Genomic DNA, 26,233 nt, shown 5'->3' with positions numbered 1-26,233 from the left:
AGAGTTTAAGTGTTTCTCACTGACAAGCACACCAGTGCCATCAATATTTTAATTTAAGATTCAGTTGTTAAATTTGTTTTTTAACAAGAGTGCCCTCTAAAGATTCTTCAGATGCTAAAAAAAACTTAATAACCACAGTCTTCAGAACAAAGTCTCTTGTAAAAATTCTCATGATTTGTTGTTTTCTCTGCAGAAATTTGAGCCATTTGTTTTTCATGGAACACGTTTGATGTGCGTAATCAGGAAACTTAATGACAAACATTCCACAAAGGCAGCTGCAGAATAATATTAGCAGCAATGAATCCCTACACGTTAAATGAACATCATACTCTGCATATCTTTTAACTAGCATCACCTTTGATTTTTTGACCATGTGCTCACCTTTATTCCTGTAGATCCTTTCTCCCCCACTGGGCCATCTGGACCTCTTGGACCCTATGCAAAGAAATAAAAGCTGAGGAATAGTTTGAGAAACACTGGCCTTTAACAGACCTAAAGGGGATGTTGTTTAACAAATAAAGTTAATGATTTGGGGCAATTAATCTCCATTTTTGTCATTCCCATTTAGCAGAGCCTGGGAGGCAATGCTTCTGGTTTGATTGCATACTATGGTTTAGCCCACACTGGAGAGACATCATCAAAGATTGTGGCTATTTAGCAAATAGTTGGCATCTGGATATTAGCTCCGCACAGTGCCCACACTGTGAACACTTTGTCCTCATTTTTCCAAGACTGCACACAGCAGTGCTGCCTTCACACTAGAGTAATTTTGAAGAAGCCTTGGGAAAGGCTAAAAATCCTTTAGCCGATTCATACTTGCTTTTAAAATGAACAAAACTGTTTAGTCAACACTTAAGAACTGATTCTGCGTGATTCTAGTTCTTTTTCCTTTTCTAAGTATCTTAAATAATGCAAACAGACGCAGAGTACGATATATACAGAGCACTAATTAAATCCTGTTTCCATAAAGCTGTCAAAATGAAATTCTGCTTTCTGTTGTTTAGAAACTCAGCAATGTTAGGAGTGAGAAACCATTTGAGGTAGTAACTGTGTGCAGCTTGTGTTCAAAACTTGTGTTAAACAGGTTGTAAAATATAAATTTAATTTAATAAGAAACTTCAAAAATTGAGATTAATAGATTCACTCAAAAAGTTTGTTTCCTTAAATATAATGTTTTGTCTGATAATGAGAAATATTTACACGTCAGTAGGATCATTGTAACTGTTTCCTGTTTAAATATTTTTTAATCACGTCTCATTTTCTTGATGCATGATAGGAGAGTAATTGATCATAATTCAAGATACTCTGACTTGTTTCCAACAAATCTTTAAACAGATTCATACAATTTCATTAGATTTCTAATCTAACTTCACTTGCAATCATTTTTTTTCACTTATTTAGCACAAAAGACAAGCTTGATTATGTTATTTATTCAGACTGAACATCTAAAGTGCAAACATTTAGCATCCATCCATCCTTCCACTGATAATCAGTTTTCACATCCTTTTAACTGGGACAGGAACATTAGTTTGAAGTTCACTCGCACTCAGTCTTTCTTTATTTCTTAAAAAAAAGAAAAAAGAAAATAAATGGTGCAGTTAAATCACTAGAAAGAAAATTACTTTAATGAATAACCTGCAAATACCTAAAATGCCTAATGTGAAGACTGAAAATTTAGTTATATTTATAGTAATTAGGCAGGATAAAAGCATTGAGCTCTGTGACCCTCTAGAAGTACAACATAACAAGGGCAAACAAAAAAGTATAAAAGTCCTATTTATTACAGTCATGTAAAAAAGGAAGTTTTCACTGCACTCTTTCACAGCCCTATGAAACACTAAGTACACCTTTACTGCTTCCATAGGAATTAAGAAGGAAAGTACCAGCCAGGTGCTGCAAATCAAATACCCTTCACTAACTGATCAGCAAACGTGACCACGTGTTGACATAATGCCACAATATTCCCAGGAGTGGACATTTCAGCAAACTCAAATCCGATTCAGACCCTCTAATTCTTATAGAAACTGCAAAAAAAAAAGAAAGAAAGAAAACCTACATGTCAAACTGAACAGGCCTCAGTCAGCACAACAAAAGTTAAAGTTCACAACAGTACCAATACATAAAGACAGAATTTTGGCTTATTTGGAAGAGCTGCCAGGAGAAAGCCTCTTCACTGTAAAAGGAACATGGCAGCACAGCTTAGGTCTACAAAGTTGCATCTGAACAATCCACAAGACGTTTGGAACAACATACTTTGGTCAGACAAGACCTTGTGGGAGATGTTGGGTCATAATGCCAGCGTCACTTTTGGTGAAAGTCAAATACAGCCTGTGAACATCTCATACGAATTATCGAGAATGGTGGTGGAAGGTTGATGGCTTGGGCTTATTTTATAGTCACAGGACCAGAAAACTTTGCAGACCATAAACTCTTCTGTACCAAAAGTCTCTCAAAAACTGACAGTCTGATAAAATAATATAGAAAAAGACTACCTTAATGTATTGCTGCTAAAAGCTTTTCCACAAGCTACTGAATCATGATATATACTTAGTCATATGCAGGTTTTCACAGGATGCTGCAGGCTTGTGAAAACTTTGATGTTTGTATGTCTGTAGATACTTGAAACACTGGATAAAAATGATTTCTATAACAGACACAAATGTATAGTAGTCATATATGGATATATTTTGCATGTGAAATGAATAATTAGGGACAAATTAAGTCTTTCCAACAAGTGGATGAGTACATGAGATACCTGGAAAAAACATAAAACAAAAAAATACTGGCAGCGACCAGTAGTAGCCCTCAGCCTCCAATATATGCACCTAAGGTATCGGTTTCAAAGTTATTTCAAAGTTAGCCAAGTTATTCGCATATACAAGATTGTCAGAAAACTTGACCCCTTGACCTCAACCAAGAGGTCAAAGTCACAGATTCAAACTATGATACACCTATGGTATCCATTTAAAACTCCTACACCGCTTCATTCGCGAGTTATCATAGTCAAAGGTTTTTCAGTAAGCTTGATCTCTGACCCTTGATCTTGAGGTTGAGGTCACTGAGATTCAAAATCAACTGAGATTTTTAGTAGCTACACCTTTGGTATCAAATTCAAAATCCTACATTGCCTTATTCTCAAGTTACTGCATTCACAAACTTGGGTGTCCACATCACCCGCCCGCCATGCCCACCTGGGTGACAACTATACCCCATTAACGGCTGAGGGGTAAAAATGGGCCTAAAATGACATATTAGATCAATTATTTATTTTGTCCAAAATTTTGCACTCTACCATTAAAGTCTGTAATTCCATAATTCTATTATGCAAAGCTGGAAAAAAAATGAAGCACCAGTGACAGATTTAAACCTGCAGATGCAGCAAGATTCTGAGATAAGCTGCTACATCTTCTATATAGAAGGATATACAGTACTTTGGTTTATGGAGGCTCACTGAGGTTATCTTCTAAAATGATCTGTGGTTTTGCATTATAGAAAAGTACTTTAAGAGATGTCATTATATCTGGATCTTTTAGAGACAATTAGAGCTACTGTAATGTTACACAGTTCATCTTCTCATTATTTTGGAAAAAAAGAGAAAAAAACTATTGTTACTGCAACTGGGAATGTAAGATTACAATTACAGCAAATCAGGGCTTTAAGCAGTCTACAGTAATGGCAGAGGCTGAGTAAGACTGTAGATGTGTAAGCTAGCATTTCAACAGATATAGTGACATTAGTGCCTTTTAGCAGGTTACTGGACATGGATCATGATGCTAATTTCATTTGCTGGGTGCAAACATAATTATGGTGTTTTATTTATTAACAGACAGTAATTAAGAGTCACATAATGGAGATATCATCTTTTACTATAGCTTCCATTTACTTACCCTCCTGCCTTTGGGTCCTCTGATGCCAACAGATCCCCGGGAACCTGGAGGCCCCTGCATGTGTATGAAAAAAGATTCTTTGAGTTTGAAAGTGGAGACTTAGATGCAACTACCTCATTTTTTTTTATATGTTGTCAACCATCAAAGGCTGCTAAGAAAAACACAACACCATATGATCATATTGAACTATTAGTGTGTGACTTTTTTTCTGCTACCTTTCTATCACATTGATGTCAAACTGAACCGAAAAACACATTCTCACACGTAACCACACAACGCCACGTACATCTCTTCTAATCTCTGTATCAATTCTGTGTCGTCTTGTTTTGTAGTTTGTCCCAAAGTGTCCATAAGCATTTTGTCTTTTTGAAAATCAATCTATAAAAAAATAACGCAAAAAAAAGAATAAGAGGCAGAAACTTTAGCTGCCCTTTGGGGTTGCATCAGGAAGGGCATCCGGTGCAGAACTGCCAAATCAAACATGTGGAAATACCTTCTATGGCAACCCTTTGTGACACGGCAGCAGCCGAAAGTATCCACTACGGGAGGTAGAGTCATCAGCTATTGGGCCTCTTTCCTGTGGAACCAGCTCCAAGTTTTGAATCTACATTTAAAATTCTGCTTAAGAACTTTATTTTCAATAAAGCTTATAATTAGTGCTAGATCAGGTCACTCTAAACCATCTTGTGAAGATGCTATCAGATCAGGCTGTTGGGGGACTTTCCATAATGCACGGAGCATTTTTTCTCCACTCCCCTCTTTTTACTCTTGATGCATTTGCATCATTTGCATGCCACAGCTGTATGAAACTAGCTTTGGTCTGCTCTCTCCTGTAATTTGTGTTTAGGCCTATACTCTCCATTTCGATCTTCACTTTCTCCTTACCCCCCAGAACCAGTCTCAGTACAGTACTGTACCTCCCTGAGCCTCCCAGAGATGTCTTCCTGTTGTACGGGAGTTTTTCCTTCCCACTGTTGCCAGGCGCTTATTCATATAAGACCGCCTGATTGTTGGAGTTCTCGCTCTAATATTGTAAGGTTTGTTTTTTCATCTTCTAGAAAATCTCAGGTTATCAATAAAACTAAATTGAAAGTATCTCTATAGAAGCAAAAGAAATGCAACATAGCACCAGTGTAGCTGGGTGCGGTGAGAAGAGCGATCTAAGACTGCATACAGGCACCGTTTTTCAGCATGTTATTAAGGATTAGATAAGGTCTGTTAGTGTAGATGGCACAACAGGTTAGTATAGCCACACCATACACATCCACACACACCAAGAGAGTTTACCTTCTGTACAGCTATGATGCAGCTAGCAATAACGGTAAACTTACTGGAATCCCTTGCAGTCCAGGTAGCCCCATCTCACCAGGTATTCCAGGGTGACCCTGATGAATACAACATTACTTGAATGATATCTATACAATCTTTCAAAGAAAGCATAAATAAGTCCTCAGATGTGACAAAACCTTGGTGACCATATATTATGGTCATTAGATTATTTATTAGATAATTATTGCATGATAAATCAAATCTGTTATCACACCCCAGTCCTTTACAACAGAATGCCCCCTGGTATGAGAGATGGGGTCCAGACTTACTCCTTACCATCGGCCCCTGTTCACCTGGTGGCCCGGGAACGCCCGTGTTCCCTCGATCACCCTGAAGTACCAAAAGCCACGATTAGGGAAACACAAGTAGGACTGCAACTGATCCAACAGTCAAATATATGTCAAAACATTTAATTACACCCAATAACAACATAATAAAGTAATGCTCTCAAATTGTTGCTTTTGTTTTATCAGAAATGTACAATTACATTATACAGAGAAAGTTAGCAAATATACACATTTAGGAAGCTACCAGCAAATTTTAGTGTCTCCATGTGGGCAAAAGTCATTGCAAGTGGGATCACTTTTTCAGGTTGTACAGCCAGTTCTTATGAGTGCAATATTTCTGGAACATCTTTAAAACTATCATTCAATTGAGCTGATTAAATTTTGGTCAAGCTTACTGTGATCTAGAATTTCATTACTATTCATTCCAAATTCAGTTGGACTCACTGACAACTGATTAGATGTGGCTAGTCAAAGGTCAAGGTATGATTGGATCATTTCCATCAAATAATAAATTGATAGTAATTTAATTTTATAAGTTTAACTCAGTTGAATTTATCTACTTTTGGGATGATGATGAATTAAGTCATATTTATACAGAAATATGAAAACTATTAGAAATCTTACTCAAACTATAACTGGTGATCGGCTGGTGCATGCGTACAACCACAAGACAGCAATTTTACTTGCATGAGAACTTATTTGAATAATTGTGCTCAATATATTTTTGGGCATTTGCTGGCACACTCCATACAGCACTACAGAAAAGATTTCAAAAGGTCAAAACGAGACTACAAATGGTGACAGTAGCAAAGAATGACACATTTAGACCCTGCTAACCTTTTCTCCCGCGATACCCATCTCTCCGACAGGCCCAATAAAACCAGGCAGTCCCTGAGGGAGAGAAAACATGCTGTCTTAACTGTGTCTTATTTCTCTTAGTCCTATGAACTTGTAATTCTCATAATAGGCCGCACAGCTCTGGGGCACTGACAAAACAGACACACACTGTGAGCATCAAACAGAAACGAGCAAAAAAGAGGGAGAAAAGCCTTTACCCTCTCGCCAAGCTTTCCGACCTCGCCAGTTATCCCGGTCTCACCCTACAGCAAAGCAGCCAATTAGCATATCACAAACTTATTCATGCCTTTCGTTTTTAGTGCAATTCAGTTGAAATGTGCTTAGAGGCCAGTTCCCCTGTGGTAGCAGGGAATTAACATCTAATTTATACATATTCAGATGATACATTATCATAAAAGAGAACCAGGGAGAGAGTGTTCAGTTACGGGTGACAGCGGTTCGTCTGTGAACGTATGACAATTAAGTCTGACCTTGAGTCCATCTGTGCCCGTCAGTCCAGGGAATCCCTGCCTCCCCGGCCTACCCTGAACAGAAAGTAGAAATGACAGAGAGAAGTGTACTGAAGCTCCACACAACAAACAATAAACTCTGTATCTCCAGTAAAAAGGTGTTGCTTCCCTCAAGAGGCTGCAACACAAAACAAACCAATATTTGATGCCAAAACAAAGACACTCCTTTAAGACAGCTAATGATTCAAAAAATAAAGAGGCATTTCTAGCATCAAAGGCTTATTATTACTCACAAAACTCTTTGGGTCATTTGTGTTTGTATTTTCATATTCACTTGTGGGTTATACTTTTGGGAGATGGCAGACTGAAGTCTACCACTGCAAAAATAGATTTTTTTACTGGAAAAGACTCCTCTATTGTTTAGCCTGGGATGACTCCAAACAAACACATTTTTGGACAGAGACGGTCACTGTGGAGTTTTTTGTATACTGTGGAGCAGTTCAAAGTCATCCTATTCGTCTTTTATAAAGTCACATTTTGCTTGAATAGCATCTTTATCAACAATGGTCACAATTCAGATATAAAAAATCTACATCTGTTGAAGTCAATTGATAAACAAACAATAATGGCAACTTGTTTGACTCCACTCTCAAATAGATTTAATGAATTATCAGAATTTAGATCAAGAAGTTCCTCTTCTTGTGCATTCATCTTAAAAAATAACTCAATCATTAGATACTTTTTAAAGAATTTCTTTTGTTTACGACACTCTGTTTGCTTTCGCGTTCTTTTTATGATAGACGGGAGGACGGCAATTTGCTGACCAATCTGGTAATATGAGTACAGAGTGTCCAATAGGAAGTCTTTGAAAACATCTGGAAAACAATAGGAGATCAGTCAGCCAAAGGACTTACTATCCATAATTGGTCAAAGTTACTCCTCCAATGCTAATTTAGGCAGAGACACATGAGCGTAGTAAGTGTTGTGGTTTTAAATGACAACTGTGTTATTGTTGTGTCTGGTCTTAGGTTGTACTCACCTCGGGTCCAGCGGGTCCAGCTGGCCCAACTGGTCCCTCATCACCCTGACCAAAAAAAAACAAATTTTAAAAAAAAGTCAACATTAAATAAAGAAACATTTATTTCAGCTTAAATGAACTTTTAAATTTAACCACACCTGAAGTCCTGGAGTTCCTCTTGGACCTGGCAAACCTCTTGTTCCTTGTTTTCCCTATTAATGAGACATTGAGGTTCAGGGTTCACTTAATTTTTGTGGTTCTAATTGAGCTGATGTGGTTCTACTAACCTTGGGACCTTCAGGGCCATTTTGTCCTGGTGGGCCAATGTCACCTGGAAAGCCCTGCAGAAATAACAAGAAATGAACCCCAGTTATATCACCATATGGTAGCATGGTTTATGCTACTCTAAAAGGTTAAAATGATAAACAGCACTGAGCAAAAATCTTGAGCAACTCCTCATTTCTACAGATTTTGTTTCCAGGAAGCATTGAGCAATACCTGAGTTGTCATGAGATAGCTATAGCTCGGGAGGTAGAGTAGGTCATCTACTAATTGGAAGGTTAGTGGTTTGACCCCTGGTTGCTCTTGTCTGCAGGCTAAAATATCCTTGGGCAAGATACATTCTAACAATACTGAACCCCAAGTTGCTCTCCAAGTGTGAATGTTAGATTGAAAGCACTTATACATAGAAAGAAAAAGCTTATATCAATGTGTGTGAATATTGTGAAAAGCACTTGGAGTGCTTGAGTAGAAAAACCCTCTACAAGAACCAGTCCATTTATCAATAGTTAGCCAGGCTTTCTGATGATTTTTCAGAGTTTTCTTTGGACATTGGCTGCTTTTTCACTCATTTTCAGTCCAATTCTTATACCTGACCATTTTCAGAGGACTGGCTGTATTTGTTAAGTGACTTAACACTGACCTATGAATCACCTAACTCAATAGATGAACCATTTTTGTGTTTAGCAATTTAGCAAGAACCTATTCTAAATTTTATCTTCAGCCTCTTCAGTCTGTTACAAAAATACATAATTCACATCCGTTTCTGTAGTCGAATCTACAAAAAAAAAAAAGCCAAAAAGTTGATTCCCAAAGAGCTACTAGCTGAAAACTTGAGAATGGAACAAAAGGCAGCCAACATTCAAAGAAGAGCTTTGAATGTCCTTCAAGAAGCCTGGAGAACTATCCCCGAAGGCTACTTCAGGATTTACAAGAAAGCTTGCTTAAGAGAGTTCATGTTGTGTTAAAGAGGAGGTGGTCATACAAAACACTGACTTTCAACCCAGTTTTTGTGTATTTCTATGTTTGCAGGTTTTCCTAGCAAATATAAAGAAATGAGGTTTGGCTCAGGACCTTTTCAAATTGCTGCTGTATTTAGATAATATGTTTGTATGTGACTATAATCTATCCCTACCTCTAGGCCAGGAGGACCAGGTAAACCAACAGGGCCCTTCTCACCAGGTTTGCCCTTAAAAATGTCACACAATTATCACCAAGATCAGAAATGTAAAAACAACAACAAAAAAGCTAAACAATCGATATCCAAAGCACAAATTTGCAGTGGCACTTTAACGAAACAATCCAATACAGCTTCATGATTTTTTTTCAATTATAATAAACCTGCCCTTTAGCACCTGTAAAAATGTTATGCAATTCAAGGTTTACGTCAATGCAGAATAAAGGAAATTTAATTTTCATTGCACCAGACAACAAATCCCTCAAACAAGGGAAAATCAGATAAGATCCTGATATGAAGAATGAGTTTAGCTCCTTGGAATGGCTGTTATCATTGCTGAAAGATGCATAAATCACATAGCAGATCAAGCAAGCATGAGGCTTAGTTTTCTATGCAAGAACCTCAAATCAGATCAGAGAGCACTGAAAACATTAAGGAAACTTTTAGATTGCATAAGTGCCAAAGCTCGGAGAGCGTTCACACTGGGAATTTGCCTGTGCCCTACTCTTTGAAGAGTTGAGCTGTATGTGCCTGATTAGACCAAAATTCTCACACACACATAAGAGCATAAAGTTTGCTTTTGTATACGTTTGAAGATTTCCACTCATCTTTCTTCAAGAAGACCAACCTTTTTTTCTTGAGAGCATCTTAAGACTTACTGGATCCTTTGAGCGCACCACTCTGCTTTCAGAACAAAATTCTCATGCGCAGTTTAAAAAGGAGAAACTGCCTTCACATCATAATTTAATTGCAAAGCAAACGTTTTCTTGCTTGAGAAAAGAAATATCTGTTATTTCCAAATAAAGTTATAATGTTCAGTCTAGACATCACTGCAACATCACTAATTAAATCATTTTAATCAAAGAAATTCCAATTCACTGCACTGGCTCTGGGGGCGGCATCACTGCGATCCAGTTAGATGTTAACTAAATGAGGTTTCAACTATACTGAATGGAGTTTTCCTGCATGAAACTATCCACAATGGATAGCTGTAAATCAATAAGCATGTGGAAGATAAAATACCTGTGGTCCAGGTTTTCCACAAGGACCGGGCAACCCACGTGAGCCATGGCTGCCCTGTAACATAAATGCCAGTTAACAAGACAAAAAGGGGCATCAAATGCATCAAAACAAAAAGTACTGTGCAAAGCCTATTTGGTACATTGGAGGCATTTGTGAAAGACTCTTTACATTACTTTTAGTGCCTAAACCTGGTACACGGCTATAGTAAATGGTTTGTACTTCCCTTTAAGAGAGCAGTACAAGAGACTTTACAACAAGTCCCATTAATCCATGCACACACAGATGGTTGCAAAGATGACACACTCTGTGCTGGTCTAATTGGTAGCAATCTGGAGTGAATCATCTTGCTGAGGGGAATCTGACACAGACCCAAACAGATGCATTTACGAGAAGCCAGCCATTAAATCCATAATCTTATTAATGGATGATCTGCGCCATCACCTGAGCACATACAAAAATACACCTACCTTGTCCCCTTGGAATCCACATTCTCCCGGCTCTCCTGGCAGGCCAACATCCCCCTGGAAACAGAAATAAGCATAAAAAATAGTGTGAATGTTAATAAGAGAAAGATTCTATCAACAAGGACCTATGATTAGCACATGCTTTATAGCTTTGCCTTAAATGTTATCTTTCTCAGGAGAGAGATACAATTTTGTGATTTGTCACATTAACCATTCTTTTGTAAAGAAAGGTAGTAGTTTGAGAAAGACATATGCAGATCACCTTATCACCTTTCAGTCCTTGTTCCCCTGTATTTCCAGGTACTCCCTTAGAAGCAAAGAAAAAAAGCGCTGTCATGTTTCCTTGTTCACAAGGGTGTATTAAAGATGGACACAGCCAGACCTGAAAGATAAGTCATGATCTCTGTGCTCTGAAGCCTCAACAACAGTCACCAAGTTATTTTTTGGTGCTAAACGTTACCACATTTGCTAAGAGTGCAAAATGCTAAGTAAGAAAAAGCAAGCAAACGTAGTTAGCAAGCTGTATTGATAAATGGCACAAGTGCAACAAACAGACACATACACAGCTACACAGGGAAAACTGTTTGAGGCTGTATGCTTTCCAATGCAGTTTAGTTTGCCTTTTTAATATGGTAGTGTATCGAGATTGACCACCAGTTCCTTTAATGGTCACTCGAGGCTTCCCCCAACACTAAGTCTGCTATTTTATTAGTCAGTATTAATGAGCGTCTGTGTCTTGAACCAGTAGAGCTTATGCATGCAACTTGCTAACCTAGCTTGCTAGTGTCAGCTAACTTAAAACAACCTGATACTCTTGACTAAACAGGGTCATTTCTGGCTCCACAAAGCTAAATTAGTAATGACCAAAATACTAACACTGAGGATTAAAAATACAATCCAAAGCCAACTGGTGTCATGGTGGCTAAGTCCATCATTTACATACATCTCTGTGGACTGACTCACTTTTGGCTGTTAGTAAAAACGCAGATTTTTGGCATGTTGGCTTCATTTTCAGCCCAGAGATTGCCACTTGAGGGACATCTATTCTGTAGCATAATTAATCCCAAGACTAACCATGTCTGACCAATGTAAGCTTAGCCTCCACTGGAGGAAGTTTTGAAGGCCAATCACTAAAATACCAAAATGCATACAACTTATAGTTAAAAAACCTCAAAACCAGACAGCGCAAAACAGTGAAACTGCAACATTTACCTTGAGTCCTGGTGGTCCTGGTAATCCCATAATGCCAACAGGGCCCATGTCTCCCTGCAAACAATCCCACCAACAGCCTTAAAACGATGTCCTTTGGAGGCATTTTGGTCAATAGCAAAACAAGTGTTGTTTTAAACTCATAGCAGATGCTCATAAAGAAAGAAAATAAATAATACTCCACAAAAAAGTTGTTTCAAACTAATTTTAGAAGGAAGAAAAATGAAAAAGCAGAGAGCAAAAGACAATGAATCAAAGTGCATAAACCACAAAATATAACTTTATGAAATCAATTACAAGGATTGCACAACACTCACAATAAGACCAGGGACTCCACATGGGCCAGGAGCTCCCAGTTCACCCTAGGAGGAATGGAGAGGAGAAAGAACAAGAGAAAGAAGAGATAAAACATATGCACACTCAGGAGCATAGAGCTGTCATTACGAGACTACGATTGAATGCGGCATGTTTCTATATTTGTTTTGTTGATTAGTATTTTCCTTATCCTGAGAAAATGTTTTCCTCCACTCTATCTCAGTTTAGCATTGAGTAAGCAACTTGGCACTTGACACACAGAGCAGATTGTTGCCCAAATGATCTACCCCACAGCCACATGCTATGCCTACATCCTCTCCAAGCCACGCATCCAGTACAGAGATGGATGACACACAGCCCAGTGTGGCCTTCCTGTCGCTTCCTTTCTTTCTCTATGAATGAAAGGAGATGGATTTAGCCAAATGGAACATCCCTCTTCTCTCTGGAGAGAGAGGAAATGAAGCCAGGGGGACACTCTCAGAGGTCAGCCAATCACAATCTAACACTGACCTACTCAATCACAAGTGGTGAGGGTCAAGCTAAAGAAAGATGAGTGGCGACTGAAACGGCTGATGGTGCCCTCATATCAGTATGGATAAGTATGAGTGAGGGAGAATGCCAAGATCTGGCTCGTGGTTTGTCCTGAGTAAGTATAAAATGTTCAGGCTTTAAGTTTTGACTATGTTAACGACTTTTTCAGAAATATCCCTCTAGGTTACTTGAGGTAGACTAAAGAAATTTAAGTGCTACATTAACATTTGTATGAATTGCACCTGTTTGTTGCACTAGTCTTGATGTACAGCATTTTGTATGTAATCTTCTAAATGACACTGCAGTGTGATCGTTATGTGAAATCTGTTTAAATCTCTGTCAGGTGTAACATTGTGGACTTCAGGGACAAATGGAAGGAAATAGATTCCACCGATCATGATTAAATCGTGCAGGGATCCACATCTTTTCACTTACTGGGTTCCCATCAGGGCCAGGTGGTCCCCTCTCTCCAAAGTCACCAGGAAAGCCCTGAGCACACAAAGAGACAGCATCGTCATGTAACCATAGAGAGAGAGAGTCTTTATTATATTCATTCTCTCAAAATGCCCATTTTGATGTTGAATGCATTTACTTCACCGACATCCTGACACGGGATGTCGGTGAAGTTATTACAGCAAACACAGGGGATCAACAAAGTGTTTTTCCAAAACGGAAGTTTGCAGAGTAAGGCCAAGTTATCAGATGTGCTCCCAGCATTTTCATTCCCCAGAGACCGGCAGGAAATTCCATGGCTGACTGTTTCCAAGCGACGAGTGTCTGTGTGTGCACGCGCTGGCAGGGATTGCTCAGCGGCCCGCGAACCAAACCCCCAGGACTCGCCTAAATGGCTGAATAAAGCTGCTTGGCCCAGGAATTGCTGATTGTGCTCTTTTTTTGCTTGGCGCTCGTAATTCCATTATAGAGGCAGAACAAGAGGAGTGATGCAGCCAAGAGGCCACACGCTCATCGTGTGCTTGTCAGTATGCCAAGGTCAACATGCAACCCACTGCACATTACGCCTCAGTACTTGCCTATAGAAGGTGAGTGTTAGGGTTAGGGGAATGATAAATGGCAGAACTGCGGTGAGGTCTCTTTTACTCTGTCTACAGAGGGAAAGATCAAAAAGGGCTTGAGTCTTAAACAGATGGCAAAGATAGGGCTGCTTGTGTGGCAAACAATCATTCCTTTTTTAGAAAATTAGGCAAAAGTGGATCAAGAAATAAGCAGTAATTGGTGCAAAAACAAGAAACATGCAAAAGTTTGCTGCTCCCAAACTGTCAATAACTCTCTCAGTTTTGATCAGAAACACATGCAACTGTTTTTTTTCTCGTGCCGACAGTAAATCTCAGTGAGGATTTAATTATAGGATCTGTCCAATGAAAGTCTCTTCTCAAACCTATGTGCAAATTCTAGACAGTCATTCTATCTGTATGGGTGACACAAGAAAATGGGAGCAGTTTGATGTCATTCAAAATCTGAATTCAAAAAGACAATTTTCAATTTTTTTGTGGTTCAAGTTATTCTGTTCTTGAAGACATGTGAATCACACATATTCCCATTTGATAAAACGTGCCAGCTCTTTTGCTTGTCTGGTTCTCTTGCACTGCTGCTGAGTCAGGACGGAAAACAAAAAAACCCCAACTTCTTACACAAACTGACCTCACTTTTCACCACAGAGGAAGAGAAATGGCTTGCTCATGACTTGGCAATGAAGGGCTTACTCTTAGGCCTTGGCATGTGTCGCTGACCATTGCAGCATAATAAGACTGAAAAATCATGTTCAACCGGACTAAGCCTGGGAAAAATATGTGATTCATACAAGTGGTTATGTGCAGTATTAGTGTTTTCCATGTAGCTTGGAAGGACGCGAAATTCGCTTCCAGGCGCCAATGACGATAGACCTCTCTCGTCTCCAGAGGGCCAAACCCACAACTGACAAATTATATTAGCCTATCAGTCTAACGCAACACAAGAACAGTCATAAGCACACTGTTTAACACAGAAAGTTTCCTAATCGACTTCAGTCAGAGAAAATTAATTGCACTGATGATGAGATTTATAGACAGCATTTTTTAACATTAAACTAGCAATAAGCTTAGTGGGAATATGATTATAATCTTCTGATATGTACTAACGGAGTCTATGCTTCCTCTTAGACTGTAGTAGGCTGAGGTTTTTTGCCTCATATATGTATTTACGAGTAAGGCCAGGAGGGGTTTCACACTGAACTGAAGTCTCTGTCAGAGTAATGGTCATTTAATGGGCTTTATAGTAGCTCTGCACTGCAGTAAGGTCCCATAGATCACAAACACTGTCATTGCCATAAGGCTACATTAATAACTGAGAAGTATGTTGAGAGAAAACTTTACCGGCCTACCCATCTTGCCCTTCTTCCCATGAACACCAGGAATTCCCTAGGAACAGGAAAGAAATGGATAAGAAGAAGAGTACATCATTTCAAAACCTGGACAACATTCAGCGATAAGACTCAATCTATCGGGCGGTGTGTAGTTTTGATGCTCCTCACAAGAACAAAAATATTGACTGAAAGCAGAGAACACCGTTTCTGTTCTTGAAACTTTACCAACTGTGGGGGGGAGGGGATAAAATATTCAAATTCCATCCTTCAGCTTGGTATCAGCAGATGACAAAACAATCTCAAAGGGTCCATTTAACAGCCGTTCTGTAGCTTTCTATATTATTACATGATCCTCAGAAGTGTTCAGGAGAAAGTTGAAATCTGAATTTCTGATAAACAGAAGAGCTACAAAATGGTTCTTGAGGTGAGGTTATTTCATCAGATAAGACATCTGAAGCTCAACTTATTGGATACAGGATTGTGCATTCATTGTTTTTACTCAAGAGTAATGGATGAGTTTGGCTAGTATGGTCTTAGTATTTTGATCTAATGCCCTTGTTTCATTCAAGTAAATCTAAATCCATAACTACATTTATGGATTTACACTACATAACAACAGGTGAGAAGTTGGCTTGCAGCGTGAGGCTCCATTCTGCAAAGTATTGCACTATTTTAGGCATAGAATAGTGATTTAGTGAAGTCTCCCCACTGGGTCTCATTTCCATTTCATCATTTTTGGGACATAATGCAGCCCAGTGGGTATTCTCTCTCAAAGCCACTAATACTCACTCTCTCGCCATCAGGACCAGGAAAGCCAAAAAGCCCAGGGATGCCAATGTGACCCTGGAGAGATAAATAAAAGATGGAGTAAAGGAACAGATAAGGCGAAGATAGATGGAAAAGCAAAAGGTGGATAAGGGGAAATGATGAGACTGAGCAAAGATGATGGGCATTGTGTAGGACTGTCAATAACACTAACACGTGTCTAAAAATCTTTATAAAGCCTTCAGCTGTGATGGGTCCATCTGCAACAGTGCTCTGCAAGGTTTTTGTTACAGTTGAGTGGTTTCGAAGAGCCAAACCTTGAAGCAAGTGTATATGCCCATGGACTGCATGGTGCTGGCTTCCACGATGTAGTCCAAGGGCACATACCCTCACATCAGGGATCTCTGGAGATCTTTGTGCCAAACCTGCTCAGTGGAAAATTAGAAATAACAATGACATGAAATGAGAAGCTTACATCTGGATGCATTATGCAGCACAGCTATAAAGTTTTATGATCTCTGGCTAGCATTACTAAAAACTGTATTGACTCTAACATACTTTAAATATACGAAGAAAACCATCTGTTATCATTATCATCGCGTTAACGGGAAAAGATGAGTGGTGTTTATGACACTGGCTGTTTTATATAACCACACTGGTTAGGTAATTAAATTAGCATGATTTTCACAGCTCATTTAAGGAGAGCGAAGGTCCAACAGAGAAGAAACATGCTGCTCTCCCCTGTGGCCATCAGTAGTTGCTACATGAGGGAGCATGACAAAAACAGGAAACATGAAGAAATGGCGAAAGACTTGCAAAGTACCATAAAGAGTCTTACAAAAACACACATCCCAACACCACCACCAAGAACAAATGCAACATCTACTTACCCTCACCCCTTTTATCCCCATTTTTCCTGCAGGCCCAGGAAAGCCCTAAATGTAATAGATAAAAAAGCATATTTCAGTAGTTACAAACAGCTGCATTCATTTGAGATGCCATACAAGTAAATTTATATATTTAAATCGGCTGACTAGTCTACTTAACAATTAGCATCCACCTTTTGAATACTGAATTTTGTATCCTCTTTAAAATTCTGTTTAGCATAAACCCCGACATTTGCAGTGTTAATGCTTCAGCAGCATTCACATCAGTTTCCCAGAGACACTGCAGTCTAATCCACCAGCACAGAACATGACTCTGCAGCTATAAAGATCAACTTTCTCCTCAGGAGAGCTCCCAACAGCAAAGTGTAAAGTCTTGACATAAACATATAGCCCTCTTGATTCCCAGCGTACAGATGGTAGGGGGTGCTAAAACCTAATCCACCACACATCTCTAAGTTCATATAGGGGATCAGAGTTTTGGCATAGTCAGTGCACTAAAGCACAGAGGCAAACACAGAGACCTGTGCCTGAACACTAAGTTATCTTAAACATTCAACGGTTGTAAATGAGGGAATAGCCAACCAGTTGTTTTTGGAGTTTAAAGCTAAGATAAAATAGATTTTTAACATGGAGAAACTCTAATGCTCCCCAGCTTTGACTTCTTCAGTTAGACTATTCCTAGAAGTGAAGCAAGGGATAATGCTCAGAGTTTGAAAGGACAGAAGAAGCTTTTATTGTCTGTGTGTGTGTGTGTACCTGGGGACATGTGGCATTAGTCACACTTTTATTACCTTTTCTTTCTTCAGGGTATCGCTTACGATAGAAACCCTTTTGACATTTTATTTTCTCACAAGACCAGGGGCATCCATCGCTGAAATTCCACCACAGGTCATTTTTCTTTTCAATCAGCAGCTACACACTTTTCATTCTGATTTACCAAATTAGGTTTTTTTGTTGAGGCGCTGGTGGCGGAGATTTTTTATAGTTTTGCCAGCATCCAGTATTATTACGTTTAATTATTTCCTTGCTTAAGAAAACATAAGAATTCAATGCTCCCCTGTAGTTCTCAGTATATTCATCATTCTGACAGCAAGTACAAATTACAAGATGAAATTTGATTTGTTCAAAAGTCCCAAATCAGCCCTAATTTTTCAAAAAGTTGAATTCACAATAGAAAAGATGTGCCGGCCTCCATTTATTGTTTTATTTCCGTGCGTGTCTGTGTGTATATGTGTGTATGTATATGTGTGTGTGTGTGTGTGTATCCCTGCTCAACCAGTGCCACAACTCTAGATTTACTGCACCTGCCTGCCAGGATAGCCTTTTGCCCCAGGGCTTCCATCATCTCCCCGCTCACCCTGTGGAGACAGAGACAGTAGAGAAATATGTGCTAGAAGAATGCAAGAGACTAAAAAGCAGGAAAAGGAAGGAAAAGAGGATGAGGAAAGGAAATATTCCTAGAATAAGGGCGTCTTTTGTGCACAAATGATTTCTGCTGCAGCCTCGCTGATTGCAGTCGTAGAAAATTAGGAAACAGAGTAATTAAAACTGTAAGCAGACATATTTATGCCGTAATAAACAACAGTCAGTTGGTCCTATAGAGGAATTCAAAACCTCTAAGCTTTTCAATAGAGACCTATTGTTTAGTCGAGTTGCCTAAGGAAAGAGGCGCCACTACAGACATTGCCACTCTAACCACTCAATTAATCCAACAGTAAGTGCTTTTTTAATGCGGTCAAGCTGCATGCTGTTAAGACTACTGTGAGCACAGCTCTGCATTGGTATGTTTATTCTTATCGACACACTGTATAATGCATGCGTCATCCCTTCATTGTGGTGAGACCAAATGAAATGCATCAATCAGAGAGTAACATTTAATTCTGTAAATATGGGAAAAGAAAATTACTTAATGAAGGAATGCAAATTACAGGCCCTTCATACAGTATTCCTAAAGCTAACCATATTCATTTAAAACTGAGGTTTCTGTATTTTCAGATTCCTGGGAAAACTGGATTAATATGTTAAGACATGCCAGAAGGATAATGTCAGTAAAAACCATAAATCAGAGAAACAGCAGTCATTGTAGCAACCTCCCTTAATATTAGACATACTCTAGAATATACTGCAGTCCAGTAAAATGCCATCACTAACCAGAACATCAGAGCTAAAACTATAATTAACTCCTCGATGGCAGAAACTGCAAAAAATGCATCAGAGAGCTTCAAAAGGTGCCCTTTAAAGCATAACTGTTAATTGGTTTGCATTAGACTGTATAGGTGCACAAAATTAAGCAGACACCACTGGCAAGTAAGAAATATTGCACAACAGAGGGTTAAGGTAAAATAATAAGCTAAATATGTTGAGCTAAGGAAGAGCAAGACATTTTTTCACAATTACTAAGCTTTATCAAATGGCATATTTAATTATCTGTTACAAATATTGCACCCCCCCCCCCCCCCCCCACACACACACACACACACCACAAAGACACACACATAGGACATGTACACAGCCATAAAAGTGATGTTACACACATTCTTAACTCCAGAGGGCAATCCTCACTGTTCCCATTGTCCACACTTAGTTAACCTCCAGGTGGAAGTAATAAGTCAATAAGCAGTTGGTGAACATTTCTAGCTAATAAAAATATGCATGTAAACACATTCACGTGTTGCATTTATGAAAACATATCATTTATAAGTGTTTTAAGAAAAATATATAGTTAACTACTTCACTATCAGGTTAACGTTCAGTCGGGAGTTTCTGCAGTAATTACATGCAGTAGTTACATTTGACACAGTTTACATTATCTGAAAAAAGTGCTTGAAAAAAAAGAACTTTAAACCTTTTTCCCTTTTACTGTGACACGATACAATCTTCTAAGAGATATTTCACAGGTTTTAGATTCATGAAGACGGGAAAGGACTAGGGAGGGGAATGATCTAGAGTCTTCAAACTATTTAGCCTACTTGCACCTCTGCCAAAAAACTCCCACTATTTTCCCGCCAAGATTCCCAAATGACTAATATCTGACATCTCCAGCCGCCATGTGTAAAGACATCATCACTGCTATTTTTTTTTTTTTTTAATGAACCCGTGTGTGCCTCTTGTACTAGTATTTTTCCTCTGTCACTCTCCCTTTCTCTTGTTTTGTTACTATAAATGGAAAGAAATGCTTAAGAGTTATGGGAACTGTCTCTGTAGACTCTTGGCTCTTTTACTTGGTAAGTAAACATACTGTGACAAACAGCTAACACACGCTGCAGCCATCAGACAGACAGAGAAAGAGACAGAAACATTTTTTATATTATACATGAAAAAAAATATATTATAGAAATGCTATATAAATGTCACAAGTATAAAAGTAAACGGACTAGGCTCTGAAAAAATATTATATATCAGTTTAACTAAAATCAATATTTGAAAAAACTGACTTTGAATTTAAACCAGAACTAATTTAATACGTTAAGCCTCTGTGTCTCCTTTTAACACGCTCTATGGACCTCTATAAAAAAAATAAGTACAGTACACCCCTACTAGAAAATTAAGAGTAAGTAGCAGCCAGATGCTGCTAATCAAATCCGTATAATTAATTGATCACCAGCAATTTTATAAAAGCAGAAATGATCACAAAAATGCACTGTCAAATCTAAATCAAGACGTCTAGAACAAAGACTTTTAGGCAGATGACACCAAGGTGGAGTTGTGTCAATGCAGAGCGTCATATTTGGTGAAAATCAAACACAGTAAATCAGCACAAATGCCTCACCCCAGCTGTCAAACATAGTGGAGGAGGAGTAATGGTTTAGTTCTGTTTTACGCCCACAGGACCTGGGCACTTTGCAGTCTTTAAGTCAACTATGAACTCCTCTGTATACCAAAACATTCAGGAGTCAAAACTGAGGCAGCTATCTGACAGCTAAAGCTTGTCCAAAATTCCTCCACAAGAAAATAAGTGACTGATTAAGTGATATAGAAGATCATTGCTTCAAAATATTGCTGCTAAAGGTGCTTCTACAAGCTACTGGATCATGGTTTGCATTTAGTTTTTCACAGGACGCCATGCTGTCCTGTGAAAAACTTTCTTTTTTCACATCACAATAATAGACACCATCTCCTTTATTTGGATATTGACACTAAGATCAGACTAGGCGCCTGTTTCATTCTGAAGGATCAAACGGGCTCCTCACTGTAAACACTGTGTGACAGCTAAGAAAAACAAACCTTTTCTCAGTACGTGACATTAAACTGTTACCATGCTCCTGTAAAAAAATACTCACAGGTTCACCCGGGAGACCAGCAGGACCAGGATATCCTTTTTGTCCCTGTTGACAAAAACAAACAAACAAACAAACAAAAAGCAACAAGTTAAAAGTTAATACTAATAATTGATACTAAGTAAACTGATTGTGCCATATAATATTCCAGTCACAATTCCACAAGGAAGTTCAGTGTTAAGTGCCTTGGAGCAAAAAGACTGTTTATCTTGGAAGGGAAAAAAGTTAAATGGTCACTTGTCAAATTCAATTAATTTTTTCTTTTCTTTTTATCACCTTGCGTTCAAGAGGGCCTCAGTTAACAGTGCAGGGGTTTAAATTATGCTAAAGTAGTTTCCAGCTGCCTTAGAGAAAATTTGACTTTGTTTTCCTATAAAAAAGTTCAATAAAATGACTTCATAAAAACCTGGAAGGCTTAGCTTAAAAGGCTCCACAGCACAAGCAAACGTAATAAATGTGAAACTAATAAACCACTTATCAGCAGTACTGCCTGGTGAACCCTGAATAAGGCATTTCTTTACCATTTCTAAACAAGAACAATGGCATTTTATTTATTGTTGTGGCACAGCTACTTGGCTTTGGGTTAGTCTAATCATTGCCACCGCCGCACTCTGACAAAACAATTCAGTACCATCTTGCATTAATTAAACCAATAAACCAATTAGGCAGTAATGCGTAAAACCCAAAAGGGTAATTAATGGTCACCTTCACGCCCTGTGATCTCAAATGAGCTTGCCAGCTGGCTACAAAATGTATTAATCTTTTCACAATCAAGATCTGCGGCAATAAATAAAGACATGAAGTCATCTCTGGGGGGAGAAAAAGTTTATTATCTGAAGTGTAAAGTCATTAGCCACAAGCTGCTTTGGCCTGACAGCAGCAGCACAAATAAACCACAGTCAGACAGAGGCTGGAAAAATTAGTAGCTGTGTGTACAGTAAATAAAGTCGCCATCAAGAGATCAATGCAAAGCACCCTCGAACCAAACACCAGAGTGTAAAAAGGGACATTAAAATTCTCCTTACACAAACATCCTCTGAGGTATGTGGTAGTATCGATGTAAAGGGTCAACTTTAAAGGTTTCTTTACTTAGTTCATGCTGGCCTCGGTGAAGGAAAATGCATCTGGGCACATTTTAATGTTGTAATTTGACTTTTTTGTGCTGACATTCTGTTTTGTTTTTGTGCAAAAAAAGAAAGATCTGGTGTCTTCTGTGTTTTTAGAAAAAGAGTCTTTGTTAGAATTTAAAGTAAAGTGTGTTTTTTTTAATTATTTGTTGGTTGGTTGGATTTTTTTTGTAATGATTGGCTGTCCAAAGATAGTAAGTATTAATGGACAGCATGAGTCCGGGTTGAAAGGCTGAGAAAGATTGAGACTGACAGGCACAGAGCCGATAAGTAAAATCTGGCTGGCAGGTTGACATCTTGAACTGATAAAAAATGAAAAAAAAAATAAGAAAAGCCTTGTGCAACATCTTAGAAATGTGAGCTATCCCACAGCTACAAACCAATTAAACAAAACTAAAGTTTATTATGTCATCGTGATGTAAGAACTCATCCTTTAAACAAGCAGACAAAGTAATGCACTCATTGAAGTTTCGTTCATGAACATTCATGAGCTGACTTTTACCAACGCTCTGTGATTGTGTCTTAGTTCAAAAGGTCCTCACAAAGAAACAAGCACGCTTTCAAGGGCAACTGTCTTTTTGAGATTCATATTTTCTGCACAGATCAAAGCCAGATGTCAGCCAATCGGCCACAGTAATTCTCTCAGACACTGTTATATTCACGTTTTGTGAAACTCCTGATTATTTGTCTATTTATCTGCAGACAAGCCACACAGTGCTGAGAGATGGAAATAATTGATAGGATTTTCGAGGGTAGATGAGTCTCCTGCTGGAGCCAAAGCAATGCAGCCACAAAAGAACAAAAGAATGTGTCTGGGCTTTCCACCACAGCCAATACAGCTGAGTACAGTAAAAATAGGGAAAAGAAATCTGTGCATGCGTGTCGTATGTGGGTTAAACAAAAATTGGACCGCTTTCACGGCTCTGTAAATCCTTTGTGTGACACAAAATGACAAAATCAATTATGTGAGAAAAAAAGATGGCAAGGTATCGCTATCTCCATTAGTTCTTCCTGTTCATGAAGAGCAAACAGTTTTAATTAGTGTAACTCACACCAGATCAACCCTGCAGCCAACAGGCAAAGCGAAGCACCAGCAGCGTCTCTGCTGCTTGAAGAATAAGTAACAGATTGTACTTGGCAGACAAAAAATACATTGTTCTTTCCATAGATTTTTAATTTTATTATAACAAAAAACCTAATCCCACCTGGCAAGCCTTGGGCTTCTTTCCTGGACAAATCAGCAAATAAAGGTAAGAGAATATTTTTATATGGAGCTGCAGAGCAGGAAGGAAAAAATGTGGAGGAGTGCACACCTAATAAAAAGTTTGAGTGTTGTTGCAGTGTGCTATCATCAGAGCTAGCTGTGTAAATGGAACACAGGTTCAGAATCGGTAGTAGTCTTTGCAGAGTTTTGGTTTGACACACACATGCACGAGTCTCTTCTTATTTTACAGCGCAGACCACTGATTGACTCCCAGGCAACCTTCCCATTACATCTTTACACATTTCCCACAGTGAGAAAGGCTGTTTCTGGCAGAAAGCCAAGGGACTGAGCAGAAAACTCAGCAAAAACCGTCCATCAAGCGGTGACAGGTCATAGCTTTACAGGCTGGTTAGACAGACAAAGGAACAACCCTCGAGGTTCATCAGAGGCAGGTGATGGAATTTCAGCGTAATTGTAATACAAAAGTGCACTATAGAGAGTTTTGCCTTACTTAGTACAATCAAAAAAAAAAGTCTAAGTCAAGAACAGCTGCAAGCAATGAGGTGTCTCGTGGCTTTCAGGGGAGCCAAGCTGATTGCTTTGTTTTTATTAGCTGGATTTTAATACTTTTTAGGGCTGTCAGCAGTTTCTTGCACAGACACGGGCCCTTTAAGTTTAACGTGAACTTGTGTTACCGGAATCTCACTTGAACTTATAACAAGAGCAAGAACAGAGAATCTGTTACAGCTATTTAACCTCCGCAAGGATGCTGCTTTCAGCCTACCAAAGATCCACAATTACCATAACTCAGCTGAAAGAATATCAGCTTTTCCCATGACTCCATGTTCCATGACTCAGAAGACGAGGAGAGGCCTTCCTTTTTTTCCGAGTTGGAGCCTTCCCCACTACTAAACTGAATGGAGGGAAACTGAGCACACCAGATGGTTTTTCACAGTCAGCCCTGTCTGATTGCATAACAAACTGCTGGCGCTCCCGCCAAAGCATTATTGCACTCGTATTATTGGGTCTCAAGTGAGAACACGGGTGTGTGTATGTGCATGCGTCTCAATGAGAACAAAAGTTGCTTACAAGGGGTTTCTCAGATTGTGTAACAGCCATTTTTAATTAGCATTCTTCAGGCATCCGATTCCTGACCTTTCTCTGACCTTTTACTGTACCGATGTAGCTTTTACTTCTTTCTATCTTTACCAGAGTATAAATTTGAGAGCTGCCCACAAGAGGAGCAGTGTGATCATATACTGTCAAGTGCAATTTAAAAGAAGCTTTGTCTGTGGATTGTCTTCCATAAGCTTTTATGACTTTGTTTACTGCTGCAGCAGCCCATCGGGTAACTCATCTCTAACGCGCTCTGCCAAGTTTCCTTTCTTCTGTCTCATTTTATCCAGACTGACAGCAGTGTGTAACCTGTAAACACTTCAAACTATTTCAACACCATATTAATTCAATTCTTTATTTAGATTCCCTGCTGCTAAGTAGGCAGTGCAGGTCGCCTGCTTGAAAAACTCAATATGAATATCATACATCTGGATTTCAGTCTGTGGGTCCTACAATGTTTCTGGGCAGCTTCTGAGGTTTATTCTTACTGAATCTGGAGGAAGCTTTGGAAATTAGGGGGAAGAAGTGTCTGTGAGGTCTGCTGTTTACTGGAATGAGCCATCGCTGCAGAAGACTAGTAAACATTTTTCTAACATTAGCTGCTGATGTTAGGAATGAAGAATTAGGCGAAACCCTGGCCAGGACAACCTCCAAACCTAATCAACATTTCTCATTGACACATTTCCAAAGATTGCAGGTTCTTTAACCATTAAAGGGCAAGGCTAGTGACATTCTACGTTTTTCTTAATATTAAGAAACTCAATGAAAAGACTTAGCTAGAAGTCGCGTAGACAGGCTTCATTCCTACTTTTGGACTTTTTTACCGGTTAAAAAGTGCTGCAGTTATGTAAAACTATTATTGTAAAACAAATTCTATGCAAAAGTACGATCAGATTTACCATTTTATTTGTACACTGTGCATAGTAAGAAATCCCGACAAGTGCCAGACCACTTGAGATGTGCAATTACTGTGAGGGGCTTGGGAAAAGGCCAAAGATAAAATGAACAAGGCCACTGAGAAAACACTCTGCTAACCGTCACTCTCTGTCAGGATAACCCAGCGCAGTGGTATCCAAAGAACGTTGAATAATGCTGATTGCGAACAAGACCAGATCACAGCGCTAACCCACATTCTTAAGTTGTCCTACTTTTTAGAAGTACTGCTCTCCAGAGTGAATGACATAACAACCGGAGAAACCATGTAAAACTTTTCACCCGGCAATCTTTATTTTCCCCTCAGATGCCTTCATTATATTTTAGGCCTGCGACACAGATGATGTAACAGGCCTGGTATTCAAATATTTCATTTTCCAAGCCAGTGGGGAGCTAGAACACAGGTGTGCTCCTTGACTTCTGCATTATGTTAGGCTGTTTTCCAAACAAGAACTCAAACATTCATGTTTGGCTGAAAGCCCCACACAGACAGACAGATTCCACCTTCAAAGGCAAGAGAGCTAAAGATTTACGGATCCTCATTATACAGGACTGAGTCAGTCATTCATTCTTGATGTGTCTGATTTATGTGTGAAAACACTGTCAGAAAGGAGAAAGAATGGACAGAAACCAAGAATATGAACTTTCACACATGTGGAAGAGAACCAGCAAACTGTGATGGCAATTAATTACTTCCTGGCGGATTTACAAGCAAATGCATACAGTTTCAGTTTGTGAG

The 26,233-nt window shown here is 38.9% G+C and overlaps 1 protein-coding gene across 2 annotated transcripts in view; it reads right to left on the bottom strand.

The window, feature by feature from the left end:
* The window catches only part of col27a1b (collagen, type XXVII, alpha 1b), a 66,292-nt gene that overhangs the window by 20,465 nt on the left and 19,594 nt on the right, over positions 1-26,233 (bottom strand). For both annotated transcript variants that reach the window (XM_019366079.2, XM_005473605.4), the window contains 22 exons: positions 21,118-21,162; positions 18,142-18,195; positions 16,841-16,885; positions 15,975-16,028; positions 15,196-15,240; positions 13,262-13,315; positions 12,298-12,342; positions 11,984-12,037; positions 11,034-11,078; positions 10,775-10,828; positions 10,308-10,361; positions 9,243-9,296; positions 8,116-8,169; positions 7,987-8,040; positions 7,850-7,894; positions 6,832-6,885; positions 6,559-6,603; positions 6,341-6,394; positions 5,493-5,546; positions 5,219-5,272; positions 3,888-3,941; positions 382-435 (listed from right to left, as the gene is read on the bottom strand). In XM_019366079.2, coding sequence (XP_019221624.1) covers positions 382-435; positions 3,888-3,941; positions 5,219-5,272; positions 5,493-5,546; positions 6,341-6,394; positions 6,559-6,603; positions 6,832-6,885; positions 7,850-7,894; positions 7,987-8,040; positions 8,116-8,169; positions 9,243-9,296; positions 10,308-10,361; positions 10,775-10,828; positions 11,034-11,078; positions 11,984-12,037; positions 12,298-12,342; positions 13,262-13,315; positions 15,196-15,240; positions 15,975-16,028; positions 16,841-16,885; positions 18,142-18,195; positions 21,118-21,162 — 1,125 coding nt within the window. The remainder of the gene's footprint in view (positions 1-381; positions 436-3,887; positions 3,942-5,218; positions 5,273-5,492; positions 5,547-6,340; positions 6,395-6,558; positions 6,604-6,831; positions 6,886-7,849; positions 7,895-7,986; positions 8,041-8,115; positions 8,170-9,242; positions 9,297-10,307; positions 10,362-10,774; positions 10,829-11,033; positions 11,079-11,983; positions 12,038-12,297; positions 12,343-13,261; positions 13,316-15,195; positions 15,241-15,974; positions 16,029-16,840; positions 16,886-18,141; positions 18,196-21,117; positions 21,163-26,233) is intronic.

The sequence above is a fragment of the Oreochromis niloticus genome, linkage group LG12 (genome assembly GCF_001858045.2).
Source record: "Oreochromis niloticus isolate F11D_XX linkage group LG12, O_niloticus_UMD_NMBU, whole genome shotgun sequence".
NCBI classification, from domain to species: Eukaryota; Metazoa; Chordata; class Actinopteri; order Cichliformes; family Cichlidae; genus Oreochromis; species Oreochromis niloticus.
Note: the sequence above shows the minus strand (reverse complement) of the source record. Positions and strands in the feature narration are given on the sequence as shown.